The sequence below is a fragment of the Patella vulgata genome, chromosome 2 (assembly GCF_932274485.2).
Source record: "Patella vulgata chromosome 2, xgPatVulg1.2, whole genome shotgun sequence".
Classification (NCBI taxonomy): domain Eukaryota; kingdom Metazoa; phylum Mollusca; class Gastropoda; family Patellidae; genus Patella; species Patella vulgata.
Genome location: NC_065880.2, coordinates 66,908,465 through 66,921,044, shown reverse-complemented (window position 1 = coordinate 66,921,044; position 12,580 = coordinate 66,908,465). Strand labels below are relative to the sequence as shown.

At 36.5% G+C, this 12,580-nt stretch overlaps 1 protein-coding gene across 1 annotated transcript; it reads right to left on the bottom strand.

Moving 5' to 3' along the window:
• Positions 1-260: 260 nt before the first annotated feature.
• On the bottom strand, positions 261-11,301 carry LOC126811165 (elongation factor 2). Its single transcript, XM_050536689.1, has 15 exons — positions 11,173-11,301; positions 8,474-8,688; positions 7,392-7,579; positions 5,812-6,020; positions 5,300-5,533; positions 4,892-5,144; positions 4,343-4,544; positions 4,086-4,224; positions 3,680-3,799; positions 2,916-3,020; positions 2,635-2,778; positions 2,243-2,452; positions 1,436-1,618; positions 911-1,043; positions 261-550 (listed from the first exon to the last, which is right to left on the bottom strand). Exons 1-15 carry the CDS (start codon positions 11,173-11,175, stop codon positions 357-359), a joined length of 2,532 nt encoding a protein of 843 aa, XP_050392646.1. The 5' UTR covers positions 11,176-11,301; the 3' UTR covers positions 261-356.
• Between the last annotated feature and the right edge of the window lie 1,279 nt (positions 11,302-12,580).

Sequence of the window (12,580 nt, the reverse complement as noted above, 5' to 3'; positions counted from 1 at the left end):
GATACGGATACGCGATACGTACCAGGAATTAACGCCTGCCAAAAGTCTCTAATGTCTATGCAGTTTGTCTTGTCCGCAGGTTTGTCTTGTCGGTTTGTTTTTGCATGTAGTGCGGTCTTCCTGCACTTACTTTTGTTTCCATATTTGTTTCCAAACCGTTGTAATTTGCTTTCACGTGAAATGAAATCCTTCAAATACGTACTGGCTGAAATAAGCTGGCAACAACCAAATCAACCAAACAAAAATTTAATTCATCTATTACCAAAGAACATTTATTAATCTTTTTATTGATTAGATTTAATCATTTTCTTCTTCATTTTACAAAATAATTGTTGAGCGGACATTAATATTTGGAATTATAATTTATCCAAAAAGTTATCTAAGGATGGTATGTTTGGTGATAATCCTTTTCTTGTTCTTGTCTCGACCACAATGGCGGCTGCCCTTGATGCTGGATCGAATGGATCACCAGGCATTAGTTGCCAGTGATCAAATATACATTGTGGGAAGGCCTGGCCCCCAGTTTGTGATCTTAATTCTTTATCGAATCCTGAAATTCACAGAATAAAAAATAAATATAACTATAGGGTAATCCTTTTAAGACATATAGAAATAGATTTCACTAAAATTAGAACACTTATATGGATGTACATGTACTACTTCTGAATTTTATTATCATGCTACGTTTCAACACTCATACAGGTATCGTTATCAAGCAAATAATGATTAGTTAACAAACATGTGGTGCAATATATAGATAAACTCTATTGGAAGCCATTTAGCAGATATATCTGCTTCCATGGGCATATCTTTAACTCCAATTTGCTCAAAAATCAATAGTTCCTGTGAGCTAACACCCTATTCTGGCCAATCTAGTGTATTTGGTTTTTGTGTGTGTGTATGGACTTACCAAACGATTCGTTGACAGGTAGATAAGCTTTCATGGTACAGATTGGTGTACCTGTTTGACGATGTTCTTCTATTATCAATCCACGTCTCTTATTAACAGAGCTATAGACACCTCCTATTACAGTATCAGTACACTACAACAAATAATACAATCTGATTATATGTCATACGTTGGCAAAGGGTGCACGGTCAGACAATACCTGACAAATGGGCAAATAAAGATTTTCAAATCATACAAAATAAAAGGTTGCCTTACCAACAACTATTAGAAGGGATCAATGCTAACAGAAGTTATGACTGTCTATAAATGGTTCCATTTTCTATTGATTTCATTCAGCCATCATTTTTCTCTAAAATCGTTAACTGACTTCTGAATGATAATTCGTCTCTCAACATGAACAACGGGATCAAAATGGCATCTAACCCACGAATCGTTAATTTTTTTGTTAAATTCATGAGGTTTTATTGTTCCTTTCAGTAATTTCTGTTTTTCTGTTTTCATTTATAATTGTAGTCTATTTCTCACCTGCACTTCAACAAGGTAAATAGGTTCAACTAGTCGAGGATTAGCTGTTAACACGGAAGCAAATAAAACTCGTCTTGCAGTAGGAATAACCTGGGCACCACGTCTGTGGGCAGGATCACTATGGAGATGAGCGTCTGTTATATTAAACCTGATACCTCGCATTGATTCCTCACACAAAACTCCCTGAAACATAAACGGATAAACCAATAAAGAATAAGTCTTAGATGAGTTAGTAAGCTAATAGCTTCAGTGGCTGCTTTGAAATCAAATGAAATGGGGTTTAACGTTCCACTTTTCTGCCCTTCCAGATGTGCTATGAGGGAAATTTTGCCCGGACAGTGGCGCTGTGGCCTACTAAAATTTCGACTTCCAACTGTAAAAATAATGTCCTTTAAAGTATCTTTAAAACAATACCCGGGGCCACAGTGGCTAAGTGGGTAAGACGCTGGCTTGCTAGCCTGGAGATCGCGGGTTTGCTCCCGGTGTTGGCCGAGCAAATTCATCGCGATTTTCAGACGTGGTCCACATTGTCAGTGGTGCAGGGCGGAGGGACTGACAAGGACAGTTGTCTAGTCGCTCGGATGGGACAGAAAAACAGGTTCCGTGTACACATTTGAGTGCACGTAAAAGATCCCTTGGCAGTTAGAATTCGATAGAAGAGTAGGCCGTAGCGCCGCTGTCCGGGCAAAATTTCCCTCATAGCACACTGTATGGCGTATGCCAGTCTTCATTAAATCTAGTCGGAACAGACCAGTAGGACGTTACAGTCCATTTCATTTCATTTAAACAATATCAAGCAATACCCACCTCCTGTGTAGACCACTGGAATCCAGCTACAACGGTATCTTTAATGTCTTGCATATATTGAACAGATTTTGTTGCATCAATCAATATATTTGGACCGCTACCCTCTGGACCGAAACACCAGATCTTTCTACCTAGTCCACTCTCAATACCGAAATTATCGTCCAGATAGCGAGCACGTTCTTTAAAGTCCTGTGTAGCTGTAACTGTACCCTGGTGAAAGAATAATAATCAATACAACAAGTTTAGGTGTAATTAATTATAAGAATCTTGCAGCATTTGGAACACCGGTGTTCACTGATTATTCTTTTTTTACAGTCCGATTCTGAAAATTTCCCACATACATGTATTATGTATAACAGGGAATTTTTATGTAACAAATGTATTGTACAAACCTCTTCTATTTCTTCTGATAAACCTTCTGGTAAAGGTTCCGCTGTAGCATATAATCTCAGTAATTTATTGTTACTTTTTGATAAACACGTTCTATCAGACCTGGTCGTTACCGTTTCTTTATAACTCACCACCGGATTCTTTCTCTACAAAATACAAATTAGTGTCGTTTTATAACACGAGAAGGTTTAAACGTTATACCATTATTTAAGCCATATTAAATAAGTTAGATTTCATTGTTTTAGAACATGGATTACAGCGCAATCTGTTTTAGAATACTGACCTTTAAAGGGATACCAGCGTGTATGTTTTCCAGATCATTCAAACATATTTCTAGATGTAATTCACCCGCACCAGCTACTATATATTCACCACTATCCATAGTACACTGTAAGTATTAAAATATAGAATAGTACACTGTAAATAATAATATTTATTTTATGATCAGTAGTGGAATACCGCGTTTTATCAGTGAAATAAAAGTGTTATTCCACTGGCTAGCAGTAGTCCATGTTGTAAAATCATAAAATAAATAGAACATTTGTCGTTTTGTCGTATATAACATATTTTATTTCATCTCTAAGCAAGAAAACGTTTATATTTTCACTCATGCTACGCATTCGTGAAAATATCATTTTCTTGCTTCTCGATGAAATAAAATATGTTATTCACTCTAAAACGACAAATATCCTCTATATATACAATATTCATATAGACCACTGTAAATAATAATATATAGGCCTACAATACTCATATAGACCACTGTAAATAATAAAATATACACTATCCATAGTACACTGTAAATATTGAAATATACAACAGTACACTGTAAATAATAATATATACAATACTCATATTATAGACCACTGTAAATAATAAAATATACATTATCCATAGTACACTGTAAATAATAACATATACACTATAAATAGTACACTGTAAATAATAAAATATTACACGACTCTCTATACTTTATTATTTATATATTTTATTTTAAAAATATTTGTTCATTTTTAACATTGTTGTGTTTAACATCTTATTGTTTACCTGAATCATCGTGTCGGCTTTAGCCAATCTCTTCATTCCTTCCACAAGCTTAGGTAAATCAGACGCGTGAACAACGTCCACTGCAACTCGAACAACAGGACTCACTGAAAATTTCAAAACCTGAAATGTAAGTATTTAAAATTAAAATATGTGTTATCACTGGCATCGAGAAAATATATAGAATTATAGAGTTGAATGAATTATGTACTAGTAAATTGAGATGTTATATTTGCATACATTCTAATTTGAACATGCCCGATGTAACTGTACATGCATAGTCAAATCAAACATTTTCCATTAAACTTCCACATAACCAATGGCTCTTTAAATAAGAAGTTATTTTTAAATTATTATTTATTTTACTAACAAAATGTTCTACTATAGAATATGTTTGTATAATTTATACCTTCAGGTTATGGGCGTGTTCATAAGATGTCACAGTTCCTGTCTTTACAAGATATCTATCAACACCACCGAGACCAGCAACATTACCACATGGCACTTGACTTAATCCAGTGGCAGCTCCACCCATCAAAACCACAACCCTGGAAGTTATAAAAACTATTAGAAATAGCATGGATTAAGCAAGCGTGCATGCGAGTAAACAGAAGAAAGTGAACACATTCTTGTATTGAAAATAAAAATAAACTACAGTTTTCTTACCTTGGTATAGATGTTAAATGCAGATTTGGATCGTTCTTTTTTCCTGGGGTATAACCTGGGCACATGATTCTAACAGGTAATCCACTTGTAACAGTTCCAGAAAACACCCTACCGAACGCATAGAAACGGCCTTTATCCCGAGATGGCACCATCTTCGATACATACATCATTAAAGGTCCGTTTGGATCACAACTTTGCATGGCTACAAAACAATCATTGGTCAATATAAAATTTAGTATAATACCAACGAGTATGCCTCTTGGGTGTCAAACGTACTCAATGTAACGTTACCGTCAGTGAGTTACACTTTTTGAGACGATAATATAAGTTACCAAACAGTAATGGGTTTAATTTTAAAAAAGAAAACACAGTGGAATCGACTTTCATATTCTTAAACTTAAGGCACCCTTGTTTCTATGTCCTATAATTCAACAGTCACAAATCGGGAAATGTATTTTTTCTAGATAGCGACAGCGCCATCGACATTACATTATCCAGTCAATAACTTTACTTGTACTGCCTTACATTAAACATATTAATCTAACGTACCAATGGCAGCTTCGTCATCCAAAGGGCCTTCATATAAAAGTTGTGTCCTGTATTTCTGGGCCACGACTGGCGAAGGTAAATGATTAATGATCATATCTAACATGGCGTCAGCAGCTGGTAACCATTTCTTCATCACTGTCTTCATAAAAATTTTACCCTCTTTTTCCATTTCTTCTGAATTTAACTTGATGCCAACTTTAGCGACAAGTTCCTTGGTTGTCTCTTTTTCACATTCTTTAGACGTTTGAAGAACCTAGGAAGGATTAAAATGATGATAATAATTTTATAAAAAGGTGTTGGCATCTATACAAAATGTGTATAACACATACAATAATTTAAGTTTGATAAGCTACCCAGGGACTTGATGTATTTACATTTTAACCTCATTTGAAAGCATAAAACTCTCACCTTCATTAAAGGTTCCATGATAAACTTGTTGAATCCACGAACAGAACCATCTGTCTCTGTTTTGCTCCATTTTTTCGTCTGTGGATTAAAGAAGTTATCTCCCCACAAGCGGCTCATCATCTTCTTCTCTGTGATAGAGAAGATTTTCGCATACATTTTAGCGAATGTTTTCAAATTGAAACCCCAGCCGTGCAAACCAGAACCAAACGAGACATTGCCTTTTACAGGATCAAGCTGAAAGTACATAATGCATCGACATACCATTACCCTGAATGTTTTTGTCAAGTGTGATAGAAAGGCGGAATTATATTACTAGATCAAGCTGAAAGTACCTTAATGCATCGACATACCATTAGGCTGAATGTTTTTGTCAAGTGTGATAGAAAGGCGGAATTATATTACTAGATCCCCACAAATTGTCTGAAGTATCACAAATGACCCAGTACTCTAGAACTGTGTCTGGGTTTTTAAAATTATTTTATTATATTCTATAGTCTGTCCTATAAACTTACCGAAACATCACCCATGGGAGAACTTTCATCACCATACATAGACAATATAACGTTGACGTTTTCAACTACTTTTCTCAGGCATTGGTAAATCTCTTCGGCTGACAGTTGTTTCTCAAAAATACATCGATCCAGTTTATTCATCATTAAAACTGGTTTAATGTATTCAGCTAGACCTTGTCTTAAGACTGTTTCAGTCTGCACACAAACTCCTATAAGATTGAAAAAAAAGTTGATCTCAGTAATTCAAATGTCAATAAATAATTTAATGGAATGGTGTCCTGCATGGCGTAAAATATAAGAATACAAGCCAACAGTGAGGCTGATGTCCCCCGCCGAAATCCCAAAATAAATAGATGACACATATTAATTAATCGCACATTTATTTTTTTTCACAAGTATCAAACAATCAAACTTAATATCAACTAAACACTAAGTTACATCACTATCTATCAGATAGAATCAAAGTTATCTTGTCCTAAAGCCCTGTTTAGCTTTAGCTCGAAATGTTATCATTGAACTCAGTCAAGACATTCACCTAATGAACATCAACATCAAGTTTAAACATTCTACCTCAATTAAAAGCAGAGTTGTTATGTTCCAAAGTCTTGACCAATCAAATTGCTTATCAGAAAACTTAGTCAAGGTAATGATATAATGAATCTATACTAGGAGTTTCATCACTCTCACTTAATTAAAACCAAAGTTATTGTCCCCCAAAGCATCAACCAATCAGATTGCTTATCTCTGCTTACGGTAAGCAGAAAATGCTCATCTTCGATCCCCATCAAGGCATTCGCCTTATAAACACCTACACCAAGTTTGAACGTTCTAGCTCAATTAGGAGGAGAGTTATTGTGTTCCAATGTCTCGGCCAATCAAATTGCTTATCGCTCTGCTTATCCTGAGCAGAAAATGCTCAATATCGACCATAGTCAAGGTAATGATGTAATGAAACTATACACCATGTTTCCTCACTCTCACTTAATTAGAACGAAAGTTATCTCGCCCCAAAGCATCAACCAATCAAATTGTTTATCTCTGCTTACCCTAAGCAGGAAATTCTCATCTTCTAACTCCAAACTCCATCAAGGCATTTACCTAATAACACCTACGCCAAGTGTGAACATTCTAGCTCAATTAGAAGGAGAGTTATTGTGCTCCAAAGTCTCGGCCAAACAAATTGCTTATCGTTCTCCTTACCTGAGCAGAAAATGCTCATTATCGAACATAGTCAAGGTTATGATGTAATGAAACTATACACTAAGTTTCATCACTCTCACTTAATTAGAACGAAAGTTATCGTGTCCCAAAGCTTCAACCAATAAAATTGCTTATCTCTGCTTACCCTAAGCAGAATATGCTCATCTTCGAGCTCCATCAAGGCATTGACCTAATAAACACCTACACCAAGTTTGAACATTCTAGCTCAATGAGAAAGAGAGTTTTTGTGTCCCAAAATGTGTCGGACAGACAGACAGACGGACGAACCCATTTTAATAGTCCCCTGCTTTCTTCGAAGGGCGGGGGACAAACATACCAGATCTATAATGCTGAATATATAAATAATAATGTATACCTACCAGATATACAATCGACCACAACCATTGCCCCATCTGTCACACGAAGAGCTGCCGTTACCTCAGATGAGAAATCAACATGACCAGGAGAGTCAATTAGATTAATTAAATATCCATTACTCTCAACAACGTCTTCTGCTCCCGCATCTTTAACATCGTCACATTCAACTTCATAATATAATGAGATGGCACTGTAAATACAATAAAATACAAGTAACAATAAATGGGGTTCTTATCCTGCAATACTAACTTTATTTCATACAATTGCGTGTATTGTCAGTAGAATGTTTTTTACCAGGACAGTTTTGTTGTAAACCTTTAATAAATTATTTAAAGATGGGTTCTCAGCAAAGTATTTATCAGGTGGTTATTTCCAATAAAAGTATGGTAAATTTGGTATTTATGGAAAGTTCTAGAAAAATACTGGATTCCCCGAAAAACACTCATGGACAAAAATGTAAGGGTTCCCCTAATCGACAGCCCGACGATTAGGAATTTCTGCACGCGTGATCTCAAAGGTCACACGCGAACATTGACCGCTTGATGTACAAGTTGATAAACTTTATGAACAGTTAGACGTACAACACTTTCTGAGATAAAAATGACGGAAAAAGATTTGAATATCATTTGGACCAAAAGTCTTTGTTTAATAAGGGAGTTGGATGGCGAATGGTTAGCACGTGCGCGCTGTATCAGAAGGTCTGTCATTGAGTCAACTGGCGTGGGTCGCCTGTCCAATCTCGTGGGTTTTCTCCGGGTCCTCCGGTTTCCTCCCACTGCTAAAGACCTCTATCCGCAAGCGAATTACTGAAATATAATTGAACCATGTTAGTCCCGAAATGACCTAGTTTGTGTCGAGTGGACGTTAAACCCCATCTCTCTTTGTCTCTCTCCTCTCCCTCTCTCTCTCTCTCTCTCTCTCTCTGTTTAATAAACAATAATTTTGTTGTGCTCTTAGAATATGTATTTCACCAGTGATCTGGCCTGCTGGGGACTTAAATCTCTGCGGAAGAATTCAAAGTTGTCAGTTAGAATCTGGTTGTCGGCGATTTTATCAGTTTCGCTTCATATAATATATGACTTACGTTGACTTGATGGTTATTCCTTTCAATTTTTCATCTTCTCTGGTATGGGTGGCCATCTTATCTCCAGCCTGATCTTGGGAGATAACACCAGCTTTAGCCAGTAAAGAATCAGTCAGGGTAGTTTTACCATGATCAACATGAGCAATAACTACCATATTCCTGATATTACTCTGACGGCCCATCACCGCGCTTAGCTGTTCTTTCGAGAAGTTTACCTAAAATTAAAGCGATATTGTTACTAGAAGCTACTAACAAGGTTTTAAGACCTTTGTATCAATACGATACCGGTAATAAAATCCAAATTAGGAGAATCATTAGTGTAACAAGCCAACAGTGAGGCTGATGTCCCCCGCCGAAATCCCCAAATAAATAGATGACACATATTAATTAATCGCACATCTATTTTTTTCCAAAGTATCAAGCAATCAAACTGATTATCAACTATACACTAAGTTTCATCACTCTCTATCAGATAGAATCAAAGTTATCTTGTCCCAAAGCAGGAAATTGCTTATCTCTGCTTAGCTTTAGCTCGATATGTTAATCATTGAACTCAGTCAAGACGAACATCTACATCAAGTTTAAACATTCTACCTCAATTTGAAGAAGAGTTTGACCAATCAAAATGCTTATTGCTCGTTAGCCTAAGCAGAAAATTCTCATCATCGAACTTAGTCAAGGTATTGATGTAATGAAACTATACACCAAGTTTCATCACTCTCACTTAATTTAATTAGAACTAAAGTTATCGTGTTCCAAAGCATCAACCAATCAAATTGCTTATCTCTGCTTACCCTAAGCAGAAAATGCTGATCTTCGCACTCCATCAAGGCATTCACCCCATAAACCCCTACACCAAGTTTGAACATTCTAGCTCAATTAGAAGGAGGGTTATTGTGTTCCAATGTCTCGGCCAATCAAATTGCTTATCGCTCTGCTTACCCTGAGCAAAAAATGCTCATCATCGAACTTAGTCAAGGTATTGATGTAATGAAACTATACACCATGTTTCATCACTCTCACTTAATTGGAACTAAAGTTATCGTGTCCCAAAGCATCAACCAATCAAATTGCTTATCTTTGCTTATCCTAAGCAGAAAATGCTTATCTTCACACTCCATCAAGGCATTGATCCCATAAACCCCTACACCAAGTTTGAACATTCTAGCTCAATTAGAAGGAGGGTTATTGTGTCCCAATGTCTCGGCCAATCAAATTGCTTATCGCTCTGCTTACCCTGAGCAGAAAATGCTCATCATCGAACTTAGTCAAGGTATTGATGTAATGAAACTATACACCAAGTTTCATCACTCTCACTTAATTGGAACTAAAGTTATCGTGTCCCAAAGCATCAACCAATCAAATTGCTTATCTTTGCTTACCCTAAGCAGAAAATGCTTATCTTCACACTCCATCAAGGCATTGACCTAATAAACACCTACACCAAGTTTGAACATTCTAGCTCAATTAGAAGGAGGGTTATTGTGTTCCAAAGTCTCGGCCAATCAAATTGCTTATCGCTCTGCTTACCCTGAGCAAAAAATGCTCATCATCGAACTTAGTCAAGGTATTGATGTAATGAAACTATACACCAAGTTTCATCACTCTCACTTAATTGGAACTAAAGTTATCGTGTCCCAAAGCATCAACCAATCAAATTGCTTATCTTTGCTTATCCTAAGCAGAAAATGCTTATCTTCACACTCCATCAAGGCATTGATCCCATAAACCCCTACACCAAGTTTGAACATTCTAGCTCAATTAGAAGGAGGGTTATTGTGTTCCAATGTCTCGGCCTATCAAATTGCTTATCGCTCTGCTTACCCTGAGCAGAAAATGCTCATTATCGAACTTAGGCAAGGTATTGATGTAATGAAACTATACACCAAGTTTCATCTCTCTCACTGAATTAGAACTAAAGTTATCGTGTCCCAAAGCATCAACCAGTCAAATTGCTTATCTCTGCTTACCCTAAGCCGAAAATGCTCATCTTCGAACTCCATCAAGGCATTGACCTAATAAACACCTACACCAAGTTTGAACATTCTAGGTCAATTAGAAGGAGAGTTATTGTATCCCAAAAAGTGTGACGGACAGACAGACGGACGGACGGACAGACAGACGGACGAACTCAATTTAATAGTCCCCTGCTTTCTTCGAAAGGCGGGGGACAATAATATCCCTACTAGCTCTAGTTCGAGTATTCCGATACAAACAATACGGTTACTTCTTCTTATTGTGGTTACTGTACACTGGTAGTAGTAGTAGATGGGGGTATTTTGCGCAAACATGGGAATATCGCATACTTCTTTCATAATAAATGTTCTTTAAATTCCCAAAATGTGTAGACGGGTGAAACTGTGTTTTTCTCCTCCAACGAATGGCATGGCACACTTTCTTAGTGGGAACAATGCGTAAAACTATTTATATCAGGAAATAAAAAAAAGGAGTAGATGCTGGCATGTCGGCGTGAAGAAGCGGTCATATAATCATTTCTTTTGAGTTTTCCCAATTATGCTAATTATTAGTAGAATTCCGCGGTAGATGTTTGAATTCCATTAACAAAATGATTTTTGTGAGGTTTTTTTATTTATCTTTTTTTTCCTTTTTTTTTTTGCCGACCAATTATTGACAAAAGTAAAATTGTAAATACACTCACGCCTGAATAAAATCAAACCATATCATAATTTTATGCTTACCATTTTACTGTTTTAGCTGCTCTGGGGCTTCCTGCAATATTAGATTTTATCACCGGGTGCAATGCACACACTCGTTATGTTCACATTTTTTACTATGTAAAAGTCCGTTTCGTTCAAGGTATTTATAGGTGCTCCGCGAAGCCTTGATATTTCACAACACCATTCCCATAATGCACTTGATTTCAATTGGTTATGAAATCATTAATACACAGTTCAGTGTACATATCAGTGGCGAAATCATTGTTGTTATTATACATAAATGTTCCCAGTTCGAGTTATTTTTAAATTCATTGAAAACATCTTGATTTACTAAATTTATTAGCCTATCTTCGATAAATATAGACTTCGGTGTGTTAATCACCGCGGGTGGGTTTTAGAAATACTGACATATGATATTGGGTTCTCTGCTGTCTGGTCATGCGAGTGCTGTGAATTTGTGCCCGTCTATAATTTTTGTACTTGTAATTTTATACATGTACTTTGTATATATGGCATGCTGTCCTCAAAGGACGTTTCTATTATATTCCTAGCTTGTATTTTTGATTTACGTATGTTCAAAAATTTAATTGCCTCTGCAATCTGAGACATTGATGAGCAATATAAACATAATCTTCATGTATTTTCGAAAACACCCTGGAGTATGGCCTATTATGAAGTCCGATTAAAATATTAAATTATATTTTTGATAAGATTTAGTGCCGCAGACAATTGATGATGGTGTTGGTATCCAGGACTGGATTTATATGCAATAATTAGATTATATTTTTTATTATACATATTTAACAAAGTATGTGTAGGGGCGTCAGAAATTAGAAAAACAGGGGTTACTAATTGCCCCTCAGGTTTGGCTGTTTTTACCATTCATACATATCGGGGATATTAGGCTATACTATTCAAAAAAAGTAGGGGATATTTGATTTTGGGGGCATAATACTAAAATATGCAAATGACTACGAAAAAAGTCACTATAGAACCTAACAGAAGAAACATTTCCAGTTACATGTGACGCCCAAACGCACCAATAGCTACCGCATGGAATGCAGGTGATGCTTGGGATCATCATGGGGGTCCAACCCAAGATTTGCACGACTCTGAATTTGAATGTTACAGTCATTGTGGCATTGAATTCCAGGGTGGAAACATCAGTTTAATTGTTTTAGTGACCAGAAAACAAATTTTGATATGCGTCGGCTTACCCAAAATAAAAGGTTACGTGCCCTTGGCATGCTACAGATCGGCACAATACAGGCGGTTGTGGCGCGGACGATGAATGTTTCTCAGTCTGTCATAAGCAGGCTATGGTCCAGATACCGTGATACACAATCTGTACAGGACAGACCACGCTCAGGTCGACCAAGGGCGACAACTCAAGCCCAGGATCGATTTATCCGTACCTTGGCTTTGAGAA

Bases quoted from the DNA above. Each gene is read 5' to 3' on its own strand.
- LOC126811165 (XM_050536689.1), bottom strand. The intron at 4,225-4,342 runs GTAAGAAAACTG...TATAACTTCCAG, and splicing joins CATTTAACATCTATACCAAG to GGTTGTGGTTTTGATGGGTG. The intron at 2,779-2,915 runs GTCAGTATTCTA...TGTATTTTGTAG, and splicing joins ACGCTGGTATCCCTTTAAAG to AGAAAGAATCCGGTGGTGAG.